General features: G+C 44.0%; 1 protein-coding gene across 1 annotated transcript in view; it reads left to right on the forward strand.

Moving 5' to 3' along the window:
• LOC138453224 (WD repeat and coiled-coil-containing protein-like) overlaps positions 1-24,795 on the forward strand; it is a 252,142-nt gene extending 227,347 nt beyond the window's left edge. The window contains exon 4 of the mRNA XM_069605871.1: positions 23,825-24,795. Within this exon, the coding sequence (XP_069461972.1) occupies positions 23,825-23,991 (167 nt within the window). The 3' untranslated portion in view covers positions 23,992-24,795. The remainder of the gene's footprint in view (positions 1-23,824) is intronic.
• The last annotated feature ends 1,120 nt before the right edge of the window (positions 24,796-25,915 follow it).

A 25,915-nucleotide genomic window follows, 5' to 3' on the forward strand; every position in this document is an offset into this window, starting at 1 on the left:
GTCATTACTACGGTGGATGGTACGGAGATAGCCTCCGGGCCAGTAACGCATACCACTCAAGAAGTGACGCTAGTAAGTCAAGATGGACACCATGAGAAGATCGTGTTCGATGTGATCAAGGCCCCTCAGTTTCAGATTATTCTAGGAATACCTTGGTTAGAGAAACACAATCCTCTGATCGATTGGCGAGCAAGAACGATCCAGTTTCCAGAATGTGTCTCTACTTGTCACCCTCCACCTGGTGTTGCACTGGCAGCAATTTCTTCAGAGACTCCCCAGTTACCTCCCGAATACCTAGAATACCAAGATGTTTTCCGGAAGGATCAGGCTAACTCTCTACCTCCTCATAGGTCTTATGTCTGCCAGATAGACCTGATACCTGGATCTACTCCTCCTTGTAGTAGAATTTATGCCCTCACCGAGCCTGAGAACCTTCACCTTCGACAATACCTGGATCAATACCTGGCAAATGGGTTTATTCGTCCTTCCAAGTCCCCTGCTTCTTCAGCTTTGTTCTTCGTTCCAAAAAAGGAAGGAGACCTTAGAACTTGTATAGATTATCGCTCCCTGAACCAGATCACCGTTAAGAATAGATATCCGTTACCTTTGATCCCTGAACTCCTGGACCAAGTCAGAAAAGCATGCATATATACAAAGCTGGATCTTAGAGGAGCTTACCACTTGGTACGAGTAAAAGAGGGCGATGAATGGAAGACGGCCTTCCGCACCAAGTATGGGCTATTTGAATATCAGGTCATGCCCTTCGGACTTTGCAATGCCCCGGCCGCCTTTCAATATTTTATGAACGATGTCCTCAGAGAGCTCATAGATGTGTGTGTTGTTGTTTACATTGACGACATCCTCGTTTATTCTTCATCGGAATCTGAACATCGGAAACACGTGAAAATGGTCCTTTTCGCTAAGTTGGAAAAATGTGTTTTCAACGTGACTGAAGTTGAATTCTTGGGATTCATATTATCACCTGGCGGAGTGCGTATGGATTCAAAGAAGGTCGATGCAGTTCTCAAATGGCCATCACCATCCTCCGTAAAAGGTGTGCAAAGCATGTTAGGCTTCGCTAACTTTTACCGCAGGTTTATCCCCGAATTCTCTCGAATAGTCCAGCCCATCACTGCCTTGTTAAAGAAAAACAAACGTTTTGAATGGTCTACCGAGGCGGAACAAGCTTTCCAGGATTTGAAGACTAAATTTATCTCTGCACCAATCTTAAAACACCCTCGCCCCGAACTCCCCTACATCGTGGAAACTGATGCTTCAAGCCTTGCCATGGGGGCAGTTCTATCACAAAAGGACCCGGTAACCAATCAGTTGCATCCCGTGGCATTTTGGTCCCGCAAATTCTCGCCTCCTGAAATCAATTACACGATTACTGACAAGGAACTTCTGGCTATCAAGTCTGCCTTTAAGGCTTGGCGGCATTATCTGCTGGGGGCCCGACACACCGTTACTGTGATTACGGATCACCGAAACCTGCAATATTTGAAAACCGCAAAAGCCCAATCCTCTAGACAACTCCGTTGGGCATTATTCTTTGCCGAGTTTGACTTCATAATTACCTATCGTCCTGGTACAAAAAACGGTAAAGCTGATGCCCTTTCTCGGATGGGAGTGGAAGAACACTTGATCAACCCTAAACCTGTACCAATCATTCCCGAACAAAGAATTCTGGGTGTAATCGCCACAGAATCCATAGAGGAAGTTAAGGATAAAGCCAGGCAACTTGTAACTCCAGCAGACATACAGAATTGGCATCTGCAGGGAAAGGACTTTGCAGTAAAGGACAATTTATTGTATTTCCAAGAACAATTATACCTACCCAGCACAAATTTACAGAAAAAAGTAATCTCTTGTTATCACGATTCTTTAATGGAAGGACATCCCGGTATGGCCAAGACCTCAGAAAAGATCAAGCGCTACTTCTGGTGGCCGTCTTGGAAAAAAGATATCAGAGACTTTATAATGTCCTGTGGAGTATGCGCCCAAAACAAGAGTCAAAAGGAAAGACCAGCAGGCCTCTTACGCCCTATTGACATCCCACCTCGCCCTTGGCATACGCTTTCTATGGACTTCATCACCGATCTACCTCCATGCTCCGGATACAATACGATTCTAGTAATCGTGGACTTATTCTCCAAGATGGCGCATTTCATTCCGCTCAAAGGCTTGCCAACAGCAGCAACTCTGGCCCAAGAATTTCTCGAAAACATCGTCCGACTGCACGGTTTTCCTTCGGTTCTAATTTCGGATCGAGGTAGTCAATTTATTTCTCATTTTTGGCGAAGTTGCTGTCGGTCGGCTCAAATTGATGTGAGACTATCGACCAGTCACCACCCTCAGACCGACGGACAAACCGAGAGGACCAATCAGACTCTGGAACAGTATTTACGCTGCATGCTGCAACAAACTGAAAAAACTTGGAAAGACATCCTTTGGATAGCCGAATATGCCTACAATAACTCTGTCCATTCGGGAACTGGGAAAACCCCGTTTTTTCTTTTGTACGGCAGTCACCCTCGAACCTCGGAGTTGGATCCCCTCCAAGATCTTGAAACACCAGCAGTAGACTACCTGCATTCTACAATCACCCAAGCCTTTAAGGAAGCTGTTTCTCACCTTCAAAGGGCTAAAGAACAATACAAGAAAGGAGCAGATCAACATCGGAAGGAAGCCCCTCAATATCAAGTAGGGGATCAAGTCTGGTTATCCACCAAATATCTACCTCTAAAAGGGCCACGCACATTCAACCCAAGATACCTTGGTCCCTATTCCATCACTACCATAGTAAACCCAGTAGCGGTCAAGTTGGACTTGCCCCCGCACATGAAGATACATCCGGTCTTCCACGTCTCTCTATTAAAACCCGTGCAACCTCAAACCCGACTAACCAAATCTCCAAAACCTATCCTAGTTGATGGAGAACTCGAGTTTGAAGTCAAAAGCATTCTGGACTCCAAGATCTCCAAATCTAAACAGTTTTACCTAATTGACTGGAAAGGCTACGGCCCCCAAGAGAGATCCTGGGAACCTGCTGAATATGTCCACGCTCCTCGCCTAATCAAAAGATTTCACCGAACATTTCCTGACAAGCCAAAACCCCCGGAGAAGCCCGGTTTGGGAGGGGCCTTGAGGGGGGGTACTGTCATGATCTCTGCTTCCAAAAGGTCAGGGTTTTCCCAACTCCCTTGGAAGCAGATCCATAACCCAGGTTCCGAGTGCCAACCAGTCCCAATTGGGACCTTTTGGACCCAGTCCTGGCGCCAGTGGCACCAGGCTCATAAATATGCCCAGTCCCAGCGCTGGAAGCCCCGGGCTCATAATGCTTGGGTGGACTTACCTGCAGCAGACCATGCTGCTTACTTGCCTGCCAGTTGAGCCTCTGATCCTCTTCTGTTTGGAACTACTTTTCCTGTTGGGTGGGGCAGGAGCTACTCCCTAGATTCAGAACACTGGAACTCTTCTGGAAAGCAAGAACTCTTTTCTTACCTAGGCGTGGCCGTGGAAGGAGACACCTAAGCACTACAGGAGGCTATTTAAACCACACCCGATGGATGAATCTTGCTTTGCGTTATTCTGCATCCTCAGCAGCAGAACGCTCATCGTGTCTTCTGCATCTGATCCTGGGCCTAAGGAAAAAGGCTTACCATCCTGAATCCAGTCTTCAGCAACACCTATAAAGACAAGAAAGAACAGGTTAGCATTACGGTCTTCAGTGACAGCTCTTCACTTACCTGGTCCATCGGCTGTCACCAACGCCTCGCGCTGCATTCCGGCATCTGAAAGACAAAGGCTTACCTACTCTTCGTGCGCTCCGGAGGTCTTCACACTGCATTCCGGCATCTGAAAGACAAAAGCTTACCAACTCTTCGCACGCTCCGGAGGCCTTCGGCGCTGCATCCCGCATCTGAAAGACAAAACAAGGTGCGTTTAAAGACATTGGGGAACTTTAATACTCATGTGCCATTACTCCTTTCCACATCTAACCCAGTGGGTATTCCGGCACCCTGCAGCCGCTCCGAACTTGTACCTGCAAAATAAAAAGACAGTTAGAGCGCATCGTGAAGCAGGCAACAAGCGCTTACTTACGTGCTTCCAGGCGCTTCTATTCATCACACGGGCTCCATCTTCAACTCACTTCAGCCCGTCATCCGCCATCGCCGGAACCCTGCAAAACAAGAGACATCATTACTAAAGACTTTTAAAGACATTAGAATTACTCGAAACTTACCGTTCGTGCAGTAAACGATGGATAGCAGTCCTCTGAAGTCAAGAGGCCTGCTCCCCTTATCCAGTGAAGAAACTGGTTACAGCACCCTGCCCCGAGGCAGATGGAGAGCACGGCGTTCACTTACCTAAGGTGAGAGCGTTAACCTTTGGGGTTCTACAGGAGAAGAGAAAGGGAAGAAGAGAGAGACATTCAATAACCCAGTTCATTAATCCCATATTTTCTATCTGCAGAAATCTTACCCTTCGAGTCAGACATACAGTGCACAGAGGTCCAGCCCAAAGAGCCAGCCGTGTGTTATACATCACCTTTGAAGATACGGTATACGCCCAGTCAAGACCGGCGCCTCTACGGGAATCAGGTGAGCGTAACGGCAACAAGCGCTTACTTACGTGCTTCCAGGCGCTTCTATTCATCACACGGGCTCCATCTTCAACTCACTTCAGCCCGTCATCCGCCATCGCCGGAACCCTGCAAAACAAGAGACATCATTACTAAAGACTTTAAAGACATTAGAATTACTCGAAACTTACCGTTCGTGCAGTAAACGACGGACAGCAGTCCTCTGAAGTCAAGAGGCCTGCTCCCCTTATCCAGTGAAGAAACTGGTTACAGCACCCTGCCTCGGGGCAGATGGAGAGCACGGCGTTCACTTACCTAAGGTGAGAGCGTTAACCTTTGGGGTTCTACAGGAGAAGAGAAAGGGAAGAAGAGAGAGACATTCAATAACCCAGTTCATTAATCCCATATTTTCTATCTGCAGACATCTTACCCTTCGAGTCAGACATACAGTGCACAGAGGTCCAGCCCAAAGAGCCAGCCGTGTGTTACACATCACCTTTGAAGATACGGTATACGCCCAGTCAAGACCGGCGCCTCTACGGGAATCAGGTGAGCGTTACAAGAGAAGACCTCAGAATCAACACCATATGCTGAGCAACTAGAGGCACGATCACGAAGTACAAGGGATATCCCTGCCATATATAAGCAGGTTCAGACCAATACCAGGAAGGAAACAAATGGACGAGGCTAGCTCTGCCTTGAAGACCAGGGGTGTAGATAAATATGATTCTGAATTGGGATGTTCACAATTCCCATTATTGGAGAAGGGGGAGGACGACCACAATGTAAACTGTGGCCGCAGGTGGATAAAGACAATTAAAGGTGTAAATTGAAGAGTTTAACTTCTGGTGTGGGAAAATGTATTTGAGTTAGAGAGGATGACATCAGGAATGACGTTCGCTATAGGTGACATAAAAGGGCTGCTAGAGAGTTGACATTTGAAAACGAGCAGGATACGCAGGTGTGACTGTGCAAAACAGGACATACGATGAAACGCCATTTAATAATTGCAGAGTGGACGTATGGCGAGCGGAGTGCAATACCACCAACCCCATGTTTTTCATCCTTAGAACCCCACCCCAATGAAAAATAACCTTTGACCCCATCCATATATGCATTCGATGCAAACAAAATGTGCATTCGATGCAAAAGAATTTGATGCAAAATTTTCATTGGCAAGATTTTCGATGGAAACCCTTTCGATGGAAAGACCAGATACCAGTAGAGTCTATACCAGCCTTTGCAGGCCAGAAAGTATTACGAGGAGTGCCTTTAGATCCAGAAGTAGTTTTGTATGGTGTGACTATTCTATTATCATGGTTACCCAGGTTTATACGTAAAGTATTAAGAATACCTGATGAATATTTGTTCAGACCAGAAATCCCTATGAACGATGAGAAAGGACAGATCATTCCCTTAGAATTAGAAGCAGCAGTGGTCAGAGAAGAAAGGGTGATGCTGCATGGGACAGACGAAGAAGGAAGTAGAGGGAGAACAGTGATGGCCCTCAGTGAAGGATACAGATTGACAGTTTTGACAAACGTAGAACTGTTTAGAGAAGACTACTCTGGCAATGAACTAGTGTTTTTTATAAGTATCACTTATTGGTTTAAAGTGAAGAATATGGAAATACTGCAGAGAATGGCATTGGTAAAAAAAAAAGACTGCCATTCTTTCAGGAAGATTTAGAGAAAGTGCCAGAAATGTTATGGACTACAAGCCCGTATGATATGGGTTTATTAAAAGGGATTGGGGTAGTTAAAATTAAATTAAAAACAGCTGCACTTTTGCCATAAGGAAAACAATACCCCATGTCCAGAGGGGTGGATGAAGGTATATTTGAGACCATTTCCACTTTAATGTAGCACAGCATATTACTACCATCAGGTTCATCATATATCCCGGCTGTGTACCCTGTGAAAAAATCAAAGAGGGGGGGGTTGTGGAGATTTATACAGGACCTATGCCCTCTAAACAATATAGTCAAAGCTGAGTTTCCTTTAGTTCCAAATCATGCAACGATACTGTGTAACATCCCCTCCACGGCCAAATATTTCACAGTTGTTGTTTTGAATGCCTTCTTTATGATTCCCCTTCATGAAGACTCACAAGATTTGACCTCATTTTCATATAGAAATACGCACCTGAAACATACTCGATTGCCCCAGGGGTATCGTGAGTCCCCTTCGATCTTTAGATGGACTTGGGTAATGGCCAATTTGAAAGTGCAATAATTCAATATGTGGATGAGATTTTGGTGTGTAGTGAGACAGAAGAAAGATGTAGAGAAGACTCAGTTAATCTTGTGACTATACTCTCAGAGAAAGAATATAAGGTATATAAGGAGAAATTACAATGTTGTCAAGAAGAAGTCTTGTATGATAACACTAACTACCAAAGACGCTCCGACCACAGATACTAGAGAGAAATGGGAATATGATTTGGGCCACACCTTCACGGACAAACAATGGACACAACTGTGTGGGTTGACGAAGAGTATATCCTGCAGTTCACGGTATCGTCTGATACATTATAAGATGCTACACAGAACCCATTACACCTTGGCTAGACTCAAAAGAATATATCTTAACATCGACAGGAGGTGCCCCAGGTGTGGGAGTGAAGAAGCAGACCTATTAGACATGCTCTGGGCGTGCACGTGGTTGACTGAGTATTGGATTGAAGTGTGGCGCATTAGATGAGCTGTCTGACCAGCCAATTGTGTGGAAGCCAGAGGTGTGCATGCTAGGAACAGTGGGTAAAATGAACCCCATATGGCGCAAGCTGTTCAATCTCGGGTTATTGCTAGCGAAGCGCGCAATTCTGATGCAATGGAAAGGCAGGAAACACCAACGAAGAGTGATTGGGAGAGTGATATGACATGGGCAAATGATTGCGAGGAGTTATATACTGGACTGCTACCCATGCAAAGTCGCCCCAGGGATGTATGGGGCAAGTACAGGCAATACTTATCCGACAAAAGCAAACAGGTAGAAGATTCAGGAGGATTGTAATCATTGAAGGAAAGTGATCCCAATATGTAACATGTGGAATACTGGAAATATTAACGATGTGAAGTATATGAAACAATTTCTTCTTTGTGTGACTGTGCAAGTTAAAATAAAGTTAAAAAAAAAGTCTTGTATACAGGACAGTTGATCTCTCACGAATGGAGAAAAGTGACACCTGAAAGAGCAGATGTTATCCTGAAAATCATAGCACCTAAAACCAGAGAGGGAAATGCTACAGTTTCTAGGTTTATGCATGTATTGCAGAACCTGGGTTTTCAATTACAGTACATATATTCGACCACTTTTAAAGGGACTCAAAGAAGCACAGGTAGATAAGAGCACAATACCATGGACAGATGAGATGACTGAAGGGTTTGAAGAATTCAAAAAGGCAATCAGTACAACCCCTGAATTGGGGATCCCAGACTACAATGAAAAACTTTATTTATTCCCCCATTTAAATGGAGAAGTCATGACAGCAGTTCTTACACAGAGGGCGACATTAGGACATCGGCACAAACCATTGGCATAATCATGAGTGTGTTCATTTGTTTCTCCACAACTGATTGTATCAGGTTCTCCTATTGTTTATGACTCATCAGCAGCGCACTCACATGACCTTTGATATAATGTGACCCTTCAATCCTTCTTTTCTTTTATGTTGTGACCCTTTTGTTATTGTTTTTGTTGTTTATTATGCCATATGGCAAAATTATCTACCTATACCTTTTGTTTGCCTCTGTGTTTTTTGCCTCTTGCCTTGTTTTTGAATTTACACAATGCATGGTTTTTATACCAAAATTATTTGTTTATTGGTGCATAATTGTCTATGATTTTGTTGTGTATTATGTTTAGCCTCGGATGAAGAGAGACTTATTACCACAACTCTCTTCAATGGTGTCCAGTCAAAGGATCGAATACAAAGGGTCGAATGGTCAAAGGAGCGACACCAAAGGATCACATTTTTTCTTAATTATATATTTTGTGGGGGGTTTTCGTTTAGTGAAAAAAGTGGTTTTTACCATAAAAACGGGTGTTGCCCCCCCCCCCCCAAAAATAAAAATGTAAAAAAAAGAAAATTCGATCCTTTGGTTTTCGGTTCTTTGGTGTTGATCCTTTGACCATTCGACCCTTTGGTTGTCGATCCTTTGTCCTCCAACCCTCTTCAATTACTTGCAACACATGCCTATATTGCACTCTTGGGCGCAGTGCGAATGAGAATTGCCCGTGCTCTTAATTGTTCCCACAACAGTGGGTTGTACTTGGCAGTACTCCCACACCTCTCAGGCACCTGCAGCCTATGTGCACTCCTAACATTTATTCATACAAGCGATGTGGTTTTGTGACTTTTTCTGCCAAACCTGTGTTTTTCGTATTGCAGACTTATCCAGCCCTGATACGCAGAGGAATACATATCATGTTTTTGGAGGACCCCAAGAATAATTGTATTGTCTGGAGAGTGATAATTGCAATAATATAGAAGTGATTAAAAAGGAGATAACAAATTTGAATATTAAAGTAAATACAAAATGGAGAGGCTTCAACATTTTAGAGATTCATTGCCATCCAGAAAGTCAATAGGTTTTCATGTAACATTGATGGTGATCTCAGCCGGTATTATGATTTGTGTTTTTCTCATTATTATGGCATTATGAAATGTTGCAAAAAGGGCACTGATAGGAAGGGTATTGATAAAATATCTACTTTTGTCCCCACTGTTATGTTATGTTAATGAAATTTGTAGAGCGCAACATTCACCCAGAGGTATCTTGGTGCTAGAGAGGGGAGACTACCAAATATGCCAAAGGAGAAGAGACCTAAAACAAGCATGTTTTGAGTGCTCTCCTGAACTGCAGGTGATTTGACAAGTTCTTAACTGTCCCAGGTAAATCGTTGCACATTTGAGCAGCGACAACTGAGAAGGCACGACCTCCAATACGTGACCTGCTGAACGTCAGAACCACTAGAAGGCCAGCCGAGGCTGAGCGAAGATGGCGAGTGGGGAGGTACAGAGTGAATTTAGACTGGAGGTACTCGGCCCCCTGCCCATGCAGCCTTGAACCTAATCTGCTGCATGACAGGAAGCCAGTGGTGTGTATTTAGCACAGGGGAAATATGGGTCCCATACTGAGACCCTGAGGCCACCCGGGCGGCTAAATTCTGTAGACTTAGCCGTTGGATAGTGCCCTTGGGCTGTGCCAGATAGTGAGAATTACAATAATCAAGTCTGCTCAACACCAAGGCAGCAACCATCGGCGGATGGAGAGTAGCAGGTAACAAAGGGAGGACCTTTTTTAAGAGTTTAAGGTGGTATTGACCAGCTTTGCATACCGTAGGCACTTGGTCTTTCATTGAAAGAATGACTCCCAGATTCCTCACCTTAGACACAGGGACAGGAAGGATACCAAGTGAAGAAGGCCAGAAAGAAGACACCCAAAGAGTGAGGTCAGGAGGAGCCCCTACCACCATCACCTCCGTCTTGTCCCCATTCAATCTCAACCAGCTGCGGCTCATCCACTTACCCCCAGCGGTCAGGCACTTATGAAGGCACAACGACACCTCCGTCTGATCAAGATCTAACCGTATCAGGATCTGGGTGTTGTCGGCATAAGAGTAGCACCTGATGCCGAGGGAGCGGATGAGACAGATCAAAGGCGAGATGTAAATGTTGAAAAGAATGGGTGACAAGGTGCAGCCTTGCGGAACACCGCAAGAGAGGCGGCACGAGCTCAAAAGAAAGGAAGCAAGAGACATTACCTGAGTGTGATCAGCCAGAAAAGAAGAGAACCATGACAGTAACTGGCCCGAGATGCTAATTTTAGCCAGGCGAGTAAGCAGGGTGGGATGGTCTATGGTGTCAAAAGCCGCTGACCGATTCAAAAGAATCGGGGCACCCACCCTACCTGCATCCACTAGTCTAACCATGTCATCAAAGACTGAGATTAAAGTATAAATAGCCCGTTTTACAATATAACTAGGAGTCTATTTTGATTTAAAAGGAATGCTGAGGAAAACCAGGAAGATATAAATACATATCTTGATAACTTGGCTCTTTTAAAAAATAACCTATGGTATCAGGATATGAAGGAAGTGGGAGAGAGAACATCAGATGAAAGCTGCAATGTCTTTTCCTTAATACTGTATGCCATGAATGCAGCATGAACATTTATTGCCAAAGAGATGACTGCACATGATGCAATATGTCTGTCATCGAGCAGTATGTATGACCAGAGGGCAATTTGAAGGAAAATGGCAACTTTACGATGGCGATCAAGAGGAACATTCCCATATGAAGATACTTATCTAAAGACAAAAAGGATGGAAAGTGGGATGGGGTGGACAAGCCAAAAACTAATTCATCCAGCCGAGATTGGAGAAAGAATAAAAGTTGATATGAAGAGGATGGACTGCTCAGACATCACTGAATGAGCAGGAGAGCCGGGATGCTGGGAGGGACCTCAGCTATTTGTATATGAGCATGCTGCCAGCAGTACCAGATGGGAAGTAGGACTATTATCTTGCCCTACACACCTGTTGAAGAAGGAACCAGTAGCCATTGTGCAAATGGTGAATGACAGATGCCTAAAATCATGGGCCAAGTATTGTAAGTTACTAACGTGGGTTGACAACAAAGCAGGACCAGTATCCATAATAACATTGAAGAATGCAACAACATGCTTAAAAAATTGAGGCTCAGTTCTGGTTGGAGATAACAAAGGATGTGGACAGACGATCGAGGTCCCAGGAAAGAATGGAGGAAATGTCGTACTGATGGACCAATACTGATCCTATGGATCCAGAGCATACATGCATTTGCCTATGACTTGGAGATGAATATACGCTATTGTAATGGTACAGCATTAGTGATTCCTCAAAGTGACCTTCATATTGATGAATTTCCAAAAATGGATGAGCATATGAGAAGGAAGAGGTTCGCTCAACCTCTACCGCAAGAAGAGAAGTAATTATTTCTCAGCAAAATCAATGGAGGCTTATGGCCTAAACTGTTCAGCAAGACGGCAATGATAATGGGCCTCATTACGACCTTGGCGGAGGTCCATGGCGCTATTGGCACCATGGACCATGGCGCTAAGTTGCCAACTCCGCCATGGGGGTTGGCGGACTTACCGCCCCATTCCGACCTTGGCGGGGCGGTAAGTCCCCAATCCCCATTTACCCTTCCCCATTCCCATTTTTTCCCCATAGGGCATAATGGGAGTGGGGAAGGCGTTAATTACGCCACCGTAAATTAACATCAAGGTCCCTTAGCGCCATGGATTTTTACACCTGCTAAAAGCAGGTGTTAGATCCGCCATGGCGCTAAGGGATCTCGTACTCAGGCGGTAAGGGTCGGCGATGTTTACGCTGGCGTAAACCCCTTACCGCCTGTGTCGTAATGAGGCCCAATGACATCTATATTCTTGCCAGTACTCCAGACTGCAGTGAACGCCAAGTGGCTGTAGATCACTAGATGAGAGCTGCCGCAGACAATCAATGCAACAATAAAAGGATTTAACACAATCAGAGAAGCATTGAGAGCCATCAGGTTGATGACCCTCCAGAATAGGTATGTTCTGGACTTAATTACAGCATTGGAAGGAGGCGTGTGCACCAAACTCGGGCCACCTTGCTGTACATTTAAACCTGCCCATGATGGAGGAAATGCAACTCTGACAGAGGCAATAGCTAACGACCCTGCACACGCTAATGGAGGATGAAGTTAACAAGACTACAGGAGATGATTGGTTTTCATCTTTATTGTCACGGATTCCAACCTGGCTGGCAAATGCTTTTAAAATACTTGGCGCAATACTAGCGTTGTTATTGCTAGGACTCTTTTTTTATAAGGATCATCTTAGGACAATGCCAGAGGACAGCTATTGGGATGAAGATAATGGTTTAGCAAAAACAAAGAGGTGATGGCTGGAAGGTTTAGACTTAATCTTAACCACTGGCAATGCTCTGGGCAACCCTCCAGACCACCGTTCTTCGCCTGCCAAGCCATTACAGAAGGGAAAGACCATATGCAAATCAGGCTTGGCCCCACCCCAAAAGGGGCAGTCCAGCCCGAACTGCTAGGCCACATCCCTTCTGCACGAGACCACAAGCATCCCCATTATGAAGATAATGGTTGACATTGACGCTGGATCGGGTGTGGAGATGCAAAATGAAGCCAGTGCCCGTGAGAATATAAAAAAAGTACCCTTGCACCTCCAGGAACCACGTTCCATTACCCCAAGGATTGGAAAAGATATGTTGGATGATGGATATTTTGTTCACCATCTGAAGAGTGCTGCCAAATGACCTGCAGTGCGGATGAACACATAAGAAAATGCAGGTCACTTGACGGGGGTGACAAAGATTTTGATCCCAAAGAAGTAGCAGGATGAAGAGAAGATGCTGACAAATGATTAAGAGGAGCTAAAGACTATGGAAGAAGAGAATTTGGTTGGAAATTCGAGAGGGGGGAATGTAGAGGAGCCGGTAGACTGTATCCTGCCAGATCCTGCCCCCCTCACTGCCGTCATATTGGAACAGTCAGTGAAAAGCAATAAATGGGTCCGCCTGCATCGTTCCTATACCGCATTGAGTGCATGGAAGACGATATGCACCCAGACAGCCATACAGAATGTACCCTTGCGCTGAAAGTGTGGAAGAATTTCACATGGAAGAATGCTACATGAAAGGATGTTGCCTACCAAGATGTCAGAATGCATCAATGAATATTATTGGTGGACGTTAAAGTGAAATCTGACGAAGACAAAGTGATGTCATGATGCAGATATATGAACTTATGCTGAAACAATATGAAAATACTTAGAAGTAATGATGTAACTGAAGCACTAAGAGTAATATGTACCTAAAGCTAAATTAATCATGGATCTAAAGATGTTCAAGTAACTTACTGACCAATAACTGTAAATGTGCAGTAACGCAAGGTAGAAAGAAAACATATAGAAGCTTGCTATAGAGGAATATATAACGTGGCAAGGACGGCCATATTAGGTTCACGTTGAATTTAACCAAGCTACCTCAGAGACAGGCCGAGCGGTAAGAATCAGGAGATGCAGGGAAACTGCTTCGTGTGCAGAGCCGACGATCAGTCAAGGTTGGCCATGAGTTAAGGATGCTATTTTTAAAGGATAAGCACAGAGCACAAAAGAGAGTACATGAATAAGCTCTGAATATGAGACATACTTCATAGATGGAAGAAGACGAAAACATCTGTGAGAGCCAAGGATAAGCACAGAGCACAAAAGAGAGTACATGAATAAGCTCTGAATATGAGACATACTTCATAGATGGAAGAAGACGAAAACATCTGTGAGAGCCAAACTGTTGGACAAAGTTCATGTGAGATAGTGAGCAAGTCTCTAGAGGCCAAGAGGAGCAACAGCACCTTGCATAATTAAATCAAATAGCAGTAAATGAAAGGCTAAACATGAAAATTTCGTGGTCTTTTCACACCTGACTCAGAAGTTGAAAACAAAGGCTATTCATTAGAGCCTTAAGCTAAGATAGTGGTGTGCTCACACTCCCTGGAATATTCCAGAACAGTGAGCAGACACAAGGTCAACTACAAACGGAAGACTTTGGCAGATGGCCTACCAATGAGAGATGATGGTCTAATTGGGAAAATAAGGCGTTGTCAGACAGGAATCAAACACCTAGGTTTCGTTTCAGGTAGGTGCTGCTAAGCAGCCAAAAGTCCAAGGTTGGGATAGTATGCCAACCAATCATTGGCGTTGAGGGACAACCTAACTTGCAATGTAGCAATTTATTGTCTACTATAATCAGTACTATATGTATTTAGTTGTTGTTCAAGGCGTGTCCTACAGATAAGGGGTAGCCAATGATGTACTAATCCTTATATTTTATATAAGTAAATATGTTCCTTTTACCAATCCCTTCCCTTAATTGGTTTTGTACTTTTCCACATAGAATGACGTCATGGATGACGCATATTGGGGTCTAAGACCTCCATGCAATCAAGTTTGTTTATGAGTGTGCATGCATCAGTCTGATGTCTGCCAGTGGACCCTGCTTTATTCAATTGACAATAAAGTAGTACTTTGCCATATTCTTTGAGTCTGTCCGATTGTTTGGTCTGAGATCATTATTGTAATTCCATCTAGCACAAAAGACACTTCAAGGTGCTAGAGCAGGAATGTGAAATTTCAGACTGTGGATCAATTAAAGGAGGTGTGCCATTTATATCTGAATTTAATCACACTGTGCTGCCGGAGCCTCGAAGCCACAGTGAGTGCCAGTGTGTGTCTTTTCGTGTTTGAAGGCTGGCATCATACAGGCTTGGGTCGGCCTCCCTGAGGCGTTGGTGCTTCCCCCAGCAGCTCCGCATAGAGGGCTGCATTTCTCACTTCAGAAAGCATTTCTATGTTAAATAGTTCAAGGCAGGAAGACTCGTAATTACTGTAGCCTCGTGGTGCAAGCAACATTTTTAAACATTTTGAGCCAGCCAGCGAGGCCCTCTGACATTGAATGTATTGGACAGTCATCCCCCACTACTCAAAGAACACACTCGGCTCATCCCGCATTGCACTATTACTCATTAGGCGACCAAAAGTGAAAGCGATAACCAGGCTTGAGAAACTGTCCCTTCGGTTGGGCCACCATTGGTTAAGGTTTCATTTTATTAACAAGTGATAAATCGGATGCCAACAAACCACAGGGGCGTATGCAACACATTGCATTCCACCCGTGCAAGAAAAGTAGTTTCAAAGATGGGCTGTTGGTGCCTCGAGGGGCACTTTTTCATTGATGCAGCTGAGCGCTTTAAGACTAAGAAAACTGTTACTGCCTGTCTTGCAGTACTTCAATGGCTGTCTTTTAGAACTTGCATTCCTTTCGTGGAAGTGTAAAGTGCCACAGTGTACCAGTGATTTTTACCCGTCCAACATCTCTCATTAATACACTAATTTCAAAACATGGAGACAGCGTACTCGCGCTGCACATACTACTCCAATTACTTAATTGATGTATGCCATGCCCAATGATAGGGGGACAAAAAGGCATGCCACAAATTTTGGGTGGACTTGTCCCCCCCGACCCTTCCTATAATTACGCCCATGGCTGCGTGAGTGACAGTCTAGCCCACATTTGAATAGCTTTGTCGGCAGATTACTGAGGAAGCATGCCAAGTTGTATCTGCACCCTAACAAGTGGCTATTTTAAGACTGCGTCTGTGATGGCTCGGGAAAATCAAAGATTAGCTGCTGTCATCAGTGTCTCCTGTATTTGGAAAGTATGTGTGAATGCGCCTGTGGCTCCTGCTGCAGTCCGATGGGATATGTGCGTTCCAGTGTCGGGTGGCCTGGCTTGGGACGGGCCAAGTCTGTTTCTCCGCCACTGATAAGTGCCTGTGTTGTTTAGTTTTTCCCTGGTTACTTTTAAGTTTCTGCGAAAGGGTTGCTCTTCATGAAACCACTACTGATTGGGTAACACAGAAACACCTATGAAGCAAGGCCTGCACACAAAATGATTATTGCATGTCTTAAAGGTCTATATCGGTTGGTAATTCCTAGAGTCAATCCTGTCCCTCTTCTTAAATATCGGAATTACCACTGATCTCTACCAGGAAGGGGGCGTAGGTCCCTGTGACTTAATATTGGTCATTAAAAAGGCTAAACGTATAGGTAACTGTCTTCTTTTGAAATTGAAAGGCATATTTTTTATCAGATGGAATAAGAGGTATAAGGAATAAGATGTATAAGTTCCATCGATTACAAAGGCCTCTATGATGTGTCTTTGTAGATGCATAATTGTCCCTGTGATGGCATAAGATTGATGCATGATATTACCATAGTACCAGGAGTGTGGCGAGGAGTGTTTTTTTCCTGGTGTCTAAGGCTGCAGGAGAGTCTGTCTACTCTCTCTACAACATTGCTGTGACTCACTTCTCAAAAACCATAGCCGGATGCGGAGCGTCGCAGAGTGTGGAGAGGAGTGTGTTTTCCATGTTCTCTGTGTCTCCCTCTGGATTGGGCTACTGCGAGAAGGCGAGACAGGGATTCTGCTGGGTGGGCACTGTGAGAAACCAGAAGGTGTCTCACCCGCTAGTCCCCAGGGATCTCTCATCCAGGTGGCCAGGACACGGCCAACGCTTTTCGATCCAGTTCCTGGGGGTGGACCAGTGTGGGAGGATCACCTGGGTGAGGGGTCTTCGAGGAGTGGGACACCTGATAGTGAGAAGCGGTATCCTTCTCTTCCCTGTAACATCTTTACCCCATCCTACCAGGTAGGATATATGGAAATTCCCCCCTCCCCCCAACTCTTTCCTTGCACAAACACTTTTAAACTGACTGCCCGCTCTGGGAGAAAACAGACTTGCACCCGAGCCGTGTACCTGACATGTTCCACTACTGTGGTCAGGCAATTACTAAATATCAATCACACCTGACTGCCATTAAACTTCCCCACACAGATAAAAGGCAGAGCACGAGAGCACACTGAGCGAGGCAAAGCACATGAAGGTACAGCAGTTTCGAAATTGGCAGATGAACTTGGGGAGAAAGACGGCATACCCAGGAGGGTTTGAAAGGAGGAAAGCACCCTTGACCTTTTTAGCAAGACGCGGTTACTTTCAAGAATCGTTCAAGGCAGAAGGCAAAGGCCGGCAAACCAGACAGACGAATCCTCCATTGTGTGTCGGAGGTACCGGGGGCCCTCCCGCGTAACTGCTCCACGAACAAAGAAGCGACAAAGAGATCAACACAGCTGGTGAGTTGGGGAGAACGACGCAAGACTGGTCTGTGTTGAAGTCAAGGTTACAAGCGACAACATTGTATAACGAGCACTTGAATGAACATTGTTAAACGTGTGTGATGAAAGACGCGAGTAAAGCTAAACTGCTGATCAATGTTTAAACTTGAGGAGGAAAGAAACAATACCGTTGACAGAGTGTCTGTCACCGTGTGGGTGCGCAATCAAAAGTCTCTGTAAGGTATCTCACCAAGAGAAATGAAAGTAGAAGATTGATGAGAACAATTCTGTGAAGTGAATCGAAGTGGTCCTGCAACTGTCTCAGCAAAACCATTGCACATTCGAAAGTCTTTCATTCTGATATCCAGAGGATCTGAGTCTGAACGAGGAGGATCCATGGTCCAAGCCCGAACGAGGGAGACCAATTGTGAACATTGTGGAAAAAGGGGTCTGAGCCCGAACGAGGGGGACCCACAAGAGGATCTGAGCCCGAATGAGGTGGACCCGTGGTCCGAGCCCGAACGAGGGAGACCACTGGTCCGAGCCCAAACAAATGTGAAAATCCTGACAAATGAAATTAACTTTTGTGTTTTGTTTGTTAAATCGGGGCCTCTGCAATTAGAAACTGTCATTGGGAAAGAGACTTTGACAGAAGGCCATGATGCCTTTATTTTGAACTGTTATCTCGAGGCCAAAAAGCCAAGAGTGTGTGCGAAGCTCACACGTGCCGCCTTACCCCATGCTGAAAACGTGGGGAAAGGTAGCCAACGTCTCAACCGTCCTGACATATACTTTCTTGAACACTTTTCTTTTGCATACGTTGTTATCCCACACCATTTGTATTTAGAAGTAAGGGCTGGCAATAGGTTTATTAGTATAGGCCCTTTCATTTTGACAGACTCCACTAGGACTGCTTTGTTTATTATTTGATGGTTGTAGCTTACTCGCATCCTTAGATTTAGGTTTGGATAGGCGTTCAACCATCCCTTGTTGTTCAATAAACACCCTTGAACTGTGATCACTTGTGTCCGTCTTCACTGTTTGATACCATGCCTTCCTTGCAGGCACCCATCATCATAAATTGTTTGTATAACTTGTTATTGCGAGGGAATGATATGATATGATTGTTTATTTATATAGCGCCTATACACAATGTGTTTCAAAGCGCTTCAAGGCAAGGGAGGGAACAACGGAAAATACAACCACATTCTTACAGGCCATGAACAGTAAGGATGTGAAATTAACTATCATACTCGGCCTGACGACATTTCAGATAGTGCAAGAGCTAAGACATAGATAAGGAAGGGAGGGAGAGAGTGGGAAGGAAATGGAAACAGACAGGCGACTACCGTACTAGGCCTGACGACATTTCTGGTCGTCAGGCCCACAGAACCTCTTCAATTGTGCCGGGTAAAGCACCATACAAACGAAGGACTTATGATCACTGTAAGAGTAAACCCCATGGAAAAATAAATGGGTACAAGCGACCCCAGGCGAGGCTACTGAAAAATCGGCCACTGAAATTCAAGGTATTTCTCGGGCTGGATATATAACTGATTGTTTCAAACCAAACATCATTAAACCTGCAACTGTGAACCTATGGTGATGATTTCATCGGCGGAAAATCTGAATGTCTCTTTGGGGGTGGGGGAGGGCTGATTGAAATACTTCTTTCGGAGACACAGATGATAACTCCTTGCTGCAGTTGTGCTATTCGTTATGTAATAGTGCTTGTGTACCAGACACAACTGGCTTTACACCTTCGGGGAATTTGAAGATAATAGAAGATTTAACTGGCATAACACACGGCCCACTTGAAACAGTCACTACTTCTCAGTGCCTATCAGTATCCCCTAAATGATTTGCCTCACACCAATTCTCTTCAGAGGAGGGCACTTGCGCAAATGGGGATCGGTCTTCTCATGAAGAGAGGTGTGTTTATTACGGACGACAAATTTAATCAGTCTCACAGTGATAAATTGGCCCTTTCGGATGTGGGTTCCTCACGTGACGTTTTACACTTCGCTGTGAAAATTCTTTTAAAGTTGTGTGGTCGCATCCACAAAGACGTGCAAAAACAAAATGGATATATGTTGTAGTTGCAATCCTGTCTTGTGACAAACAATGTTACTGCCACAGAGCGAGTTATCACCAGCATTCAACCTGGGCAAGTAAGTCAACAACGCCATGGTATTATAATAAAATCTCAAGACTCTGAGGAAGGGAGAGATCGAATTGAGACATCCCTACAATCCTCTTTTTGCTACTTAACCCACAAACAATTTTGGTGGAGGGAAAAACAAGAAGGGCTGCTGCATGTAAAGCTAGTTCAGAGGTTGCTCTTAGTGACAATCTTAATCAAACTCTGAATTCAACGATTGTTACGTTGCAAAATCAGAGAAATAAGAACAAGCAAATAAGGAAAAGAGCTGCACGGAAAAAGAAAAGACAACAACTAAGTGTGGGCTCATTGACAAGCTGGCTCATGATGGATAACCTTGTAGGTACAACTGAGTTGCCAACATTACACTTGGGTCAGAATATGCATTCAGTCAATGTATGGGAGCCAAATCCTATTAGCCCACAAACAGTAGTTGGAGGCCCAGTGATTGTAACAGGCCTAGAGATCTCACGTTGGGAAGGAGTTTTGGCTCCTTCGCAAATCATTTACACGAATGCCCCGATTTTGGATTCTTTAACCATTGCAAAAATATGCAGAAAAGTAATGTGTCTGTGGTAACATATAAGAACAAAGCTGTCCTTGAAGGTTCTGATAATGTGCAAGGCTGGTTATAGTTGAAAAGTATGCTACCAGGGATCAACAGCATGGCAATGTGAGAATTTACGCTGGCCTTGTGGTACACCAAAGGCCACTCTCACTTTTTACGGAAGGGTCCCTCCCTTAATTTCTTACTCGACCACTCAGTGTTTATGCTGTAGGAAACCTGGTAATGACCAATGTGTTTGTTGATGATTTCATTATACGTTTGGTGATGGCTAAGAAAGGTGTTATGGGGTGACCGTTTGGAGGATTATTAATAGGAGTTCAAATCCGGCATGTTACCCCCTATTGATCATGACGGTAATGTACTGGCAGTTGAAGTACTAACAGAGGGGGAAACCTAAATTAAAACATTGCTGTTGAATAATATCTATGACCCCCCCCATGGAGCATGCGACTGGGGACATATTTGTCTATGGAGATGCAATGATCGCAAAATGGATAAAGGCTCCAGCTGAAGATTGTCATACTGGGGGGGGGGGAACTGACAGATGCAGTGATCATTATAGTGCAGGTAAACATCTGAATGTCTTTTCTGGCAGTAAAATGGTATTAAAATATGCAAATGCGAGCAGTAAAAGATGACTGTGATTTTTGAGGAACTGGGACCTGGTAATTCTAAATGGGAGATTGATTGGTGATATTCCAGGGGAACCCACCTTGTATTTGTGAGCAAAGAGGGCTACCCTGGATTATCTCTCTTGTAATACCACACTAACTGAAAGAGTGAGTACTTTAAAAATCTGCCGGGTGCCTGCCAGTGTCCCTGCAGTACTTGCCTCAGGTGGCATCCAGAGATGTATGAACAAGTGAACAGGGGTCCGGCTGATTTAATTCCAACTCGGGCAGGAAGCGGGTTGACCTGGTCGGAACGTAATATTCAAAAAGCATGCACCATCTTGAGGCTTGAACTGAAAGAGGCTAAATTCATATTGAAACGGCTAACAGCCGAAAAATTGAACAATGGTTGGCTAGTCTCGCCCTTTAGAGCAGGTATGAGGAGGAGGTAAATCTATCATAACATCTGTGAAAAAGGCTGCACACCTTTATGACGCAGAAATCCATAAAGCCAAGGGACTCCTGCAGAAAGATTGGTGAGATCTAAAAATGACCTCTTAACTCTGTATATGTATTGCAGAGGGACTCGCATAGGCTAAATAATAACTATCGAAACTGGCTTGAAAGGAGACATCTTCAGGGCTTAACGGCAAATTGGCAGTGTATGATACAAGCTCTGAATAGTGGAAATTATAGGAACATGTTCAGAGTATTAACTTTAGCTAGGGCCTCCTTAAATCCAATTATGGAAGGGGTATGGGTTACTTACATCGAGGATAGAATGTTCCACTTGGGTGACATTGCAGATGCATTGGTACCTAGTAATCAGGAATGGCCCATTGACTTTAATATTGACAACTTGTGTACCCATATAAAGAAATGGAAACATTCTAGGACACCAGGGCTGAATGGGCTGTCGGCTGCAGTCTTGAATGGGGAGGACTATTATCCCTGGGCAGTTGTACTATGTATTCTATTTCAAAATGTTTGCAATGCTCTTGAGGTACCAGGGTCCTGGAAAAGATTGATCCTGTTCCCTGTTTTTAAATCTGGCGATCGACTACTCCCTGGAAATTGCAAGCTATTGTCTCTTTTAGACACATCTGGGAAAGTTTTTGCAACCTATGTGTTAGAACATATACAGACCTGGGTCACTAGTAATAACATTTTGCATCCGTTTCAGACAGAATTTCGACCTGGGTCTAGTACGACTCACAACATTCGATTGTTGGACACAATAATTACTCAGGCGACACAGTACCGTAGTCCTTCAGTATATATTACATTAGTGGACTTCCGGTCTGCTTTCGACCAAGTACACCGTAGAAACCTATGGAACAAAATGAGATCGTGGGGTTGTCCTAGTTGGACACTAGAGATAATTGTGGCACTGCACTCTGATACTAAAGCTCAGATTCCATTGGGAAACAATGGACTATTGTCCAAAGAAATGAGAATAAATAGAGGAGTAAAGCAGGCCTTCATCATTGCTCCTCTGCTCTTTAACATTTATATTTCCAACTTGCTGGGCTGTCTGATCGGTAGGGCTAAGTCTCCTCCACAAATCGGGAAATGTCTAGTTTCGATGATGCTTTATGCAGACGACCTAGTAATATTCAACCAGCTCCTGACAGGGATGAAATCAATGCTGAATGAGCTGGGTCGGTATGTGAAAGAAAATGGGTTAATAGTGAATTTAAATAAAACAAAATGCCATGCTGGTCTCCGCTAAGAAGATTAATAGACAAATGTTATATACCAGTCTGGGCCCTATTGACTTCGCCGATTCATATACATACTTGGGACTCAAGATGTCGTCTAGTCTTGGGTAGAGTGACATAATTGAAATTAAATCCAGAAGTGCCAAACAAATCACCTATTTGGTGAGTAAGTTTGAGTGGTGCGTTTGCTCTTTACAAGCAGTGGTTCTGTCCTGCGGCCTTGTATGGCCTGGATGCTTTGATGTTAAAGGACCTGATTGGTTCGACGTACTAGAGGCTTTCGTTGGTTGAAATCTATTGGTGCTATCCCAGTCTGCCTCGATCGAATATGTGAGTCTTGAATTAGGCCTGGTTTCATTAAAAACACAGCTGTTGAGAGGAGACCTTCTTCTGAAGGCAACCATTTCTCCACAGTGCCCTTTACTGGCTAAACTTGGGGATAGTTATAGTCTTGATCCTGGTGCTGGCACAGTAAGGCCATTTGTGGCCCATTTTAGGGAGTTGTGTGTTTGGCTAGATTGGTTTCCCGATTTTAAGCCATGTGTGGATTTCCACACACTGAAAGGGGCCTTTACTCGAAGGTTGATAAAGTGGGACTGGCAATGTAATTATGACAACCTTTCGAAGTTACATGGATATACATATGTAACTCGGGTAGTTATATGAAGCCTCAACTTTACTTGGTACTGTGTCCATATCGGGCTGTGCGTAGGTTCCGTTTAAAAATGCGTACTAACCATCTCCCTGTTTGTGCTGCATGTGGAGCCAAATGGAAACTAATGCAGGAAGCCAGATTCTGTGCAATATGTAAGATTCCAACAAATCGAGAGACTATTTGGAGACCAACTCCGTTGGTGACCGTGCGCTATATAAATACCTTTAACATTAACTATTAAGCATGTGCTTACTGATTGCCCTCGATCATGTTCCTTATAGATGACAACATTGGGATGTTTTGTTCATGACTATAATGCTATTAAATCTTCTGAGTTTTCGGCTTCCTGTTTAAATACGGAATCCGTTGCAATGCACATGGTGCTTTATAGGGTCTGGAAAGGTGCCCAACAATACCTACATGATTATTAATCATAGGAAAGTAATCTAAAACACAGGGGCGTGATCACATTGTATGATATGAATTGTTTTATATTAATATTTATATGATGTATTGTTGATGTATGATGTATTCATTTGTTTAATTGAGTATGATTAATGCACTTGTAAAGACGCTGGTAGGTTTGTATGCTTGAAAGTGTGAACATTGTAAAAGTTCTTGTTAGAACTAAATACAATAAATAAATAATAATAATAGTACCATCAATTTTATGGTGCTCCATAAATCGATTTAGCTCCTTTTCTTATATTCAGTTTACATTAAAATGTGAGTTTCATCCTGTTCAACTTGTTTTTTGTTGTCTCACATGTCTTTTATTTATTATTTTTGTAGGTGCCTCCTGGATTGTCCTCACAACAGATAGTGAGGGCTTTGTTCCATTGACATTTAGAGCTGCCCAGGAGATTCTAATCCGCGATGCAAGTGTCCGTTCTAAAATCACGGTGCACAGATCGGAGAGGAGCATGGACACCAGCATCTATTCAGAGCCTGTGACATAACCAGCCTTTAAATTGAGCCATGCTACCACTAGAAGACAATGTACCGACAGTGCGGGCTGCACACTGGTTACCTTTGTGTTTGTGTTGCAGTTCGTCAGTAGATCGGGCAAATAGACATTTTGTTTAGAACGTTTCCTAATGGACTGTGTGCTCATGAAAAATGTAGATGCAGAACTTTAATACCCCATGAAGAGGCTTCGGATTAATGCTTTTTGTGGTTACTTGAACGACAGTATGGATGTTGCTGACATGTGTCTACCAGTCCCCTGAAGTAAGCAATTATCAGTCAGAATACTCAGTGATGATGGTTTTTTTTTGTGCAGCAGTGGTACAGGGAAGCCAGCAGAAAACGAGAAAGTGATCTGTTTGAAACTTATCTCAATGTTGGTACACGAAACGGAGCCTCTTTTTAACTGGCTGAAACTGGCAGATGTTTGGTGAAGACGTGACTCAATGGTTTAGCACTCTACAGAATCTTAATGGTGCAGTTCTACAGGGAAGGCACACTAAACTTGTCTTAACAAGTAGTGGGAGAAGAAGGGGGTCACAGAAGCCCCTGCGCCTCAGATAGTGTAAAAATGCAGAGGGAGACTGTGTATGGAAAGGTCAACATGAATACTTCAACAGATAGAATTATATTTTTGGGGAATTCCTCATTTAAGTATTCTTCTTTCATTTTACCACTCAGTTCTTTAAAATTGTAAATGTTATTTTGATTGAAAGTGCTGAGAGTTACAGTTCTAAAACTGCAAATACGCATATTGTTACAACTATCAAATAAAAAATGCTGTTTTCTTATAATAATTTTGTTTTAATTCTCTCGTAACATTTCAGTTCAACCTTTCTATTTAGAGTAAATCTCATTTTGAATGGATTTTGTCCACCCACGTATTCCTCCTCTTTTTTTTTTGTTGATGAACCATTTTATTGTATTTTGTAACACAAACAAGGCAGCCATCAAATCGGGGGCCGAGAACAACAAAACAGTGAAGAAAGGGGACAACAAAAAATTAAGAGCACCCCACGACAACACCATCAGTCATGAATCCACATAGCATTATTAATATCTTCCATCACCTTGGGTCACGATCTCCCCTTCCCACCCTCCATCCATACATGCAGAAATCACCACTGTCCCTGGGTGTCAAGGTCCAGTTTCTTCCCATTTCCCCCATATTCTAGATGCTTTATTCGGGCCTGGTGTTCCATCATGGCACATGAGGCCATGTCGAGTATCCACTGTTCCAGTGTCGGGGGGTCAGGTACTCCCCATTTTTGCACAATATTGCGTTTCACCAGGGCCATTGCATTGTTCAATAGCAGTTTTTCCCATTTATTCAAGTCAGACATATCCGGGACACCCAGAATTAGGACCCTCGGATCTAGTTCAATACGATAAGTAAGTGCCCTGGACAACTCCGTACAGCATGCATTTCAGTAAACACGGATCCGGGGGCATGACCAAAGTATATGGTAAAAGGTGCCTTCCTCCTCTCCACAGCGGAGACAGTTCGGACTTGATGCCCTCTTCCAGCCATGTAAGATAGTACAAGATAGTACAAGGGTAGTACACCCTATGCAGGATTTTGAGTTGCACTAATCTAAGTCTGGAGGACTTCCCGCGGATGCATTAGGACCTGGATCCAGTCCTCAGGGTCTATTTCCCCCACATCTCTTTCCCATTTGACCTTTAATCCTGATAGCTCGGGGGTTGCAAAGGAGGTGATAGCGTTGTAATGAGTGGATGTACATTTGCTGGGAATATACGCAGGCAGCATATTGCATTCTATCGGACTGTAGTCGGGGACCGTGTCACCTGAAGGTATATGGGCTCGAAGGGCATGGGTTAGCTGAGCAAAGTGATATCGTTGGGTGCTGGGCAGTTGAAACCGACACTGCACGTCTTCAAATGAAGTTAGTTTCC

The sequence above is a fragment of the Ambystoma mexicanum genome, chromosome 4p (genome assembly GCF_040938575.1).
Source record: "Ambystoma mexicanum isolate Mex_15411 chromosome 4p, UKY_AmexF1_1, whole genome shotgun sequence".
Taxonomy (NCBI): Eukaryota; Metazoa; Chordata; class Amphibia; order Caudata; family Ambystomatidae; genus Ambystoma; species Ambystoma mexicanum.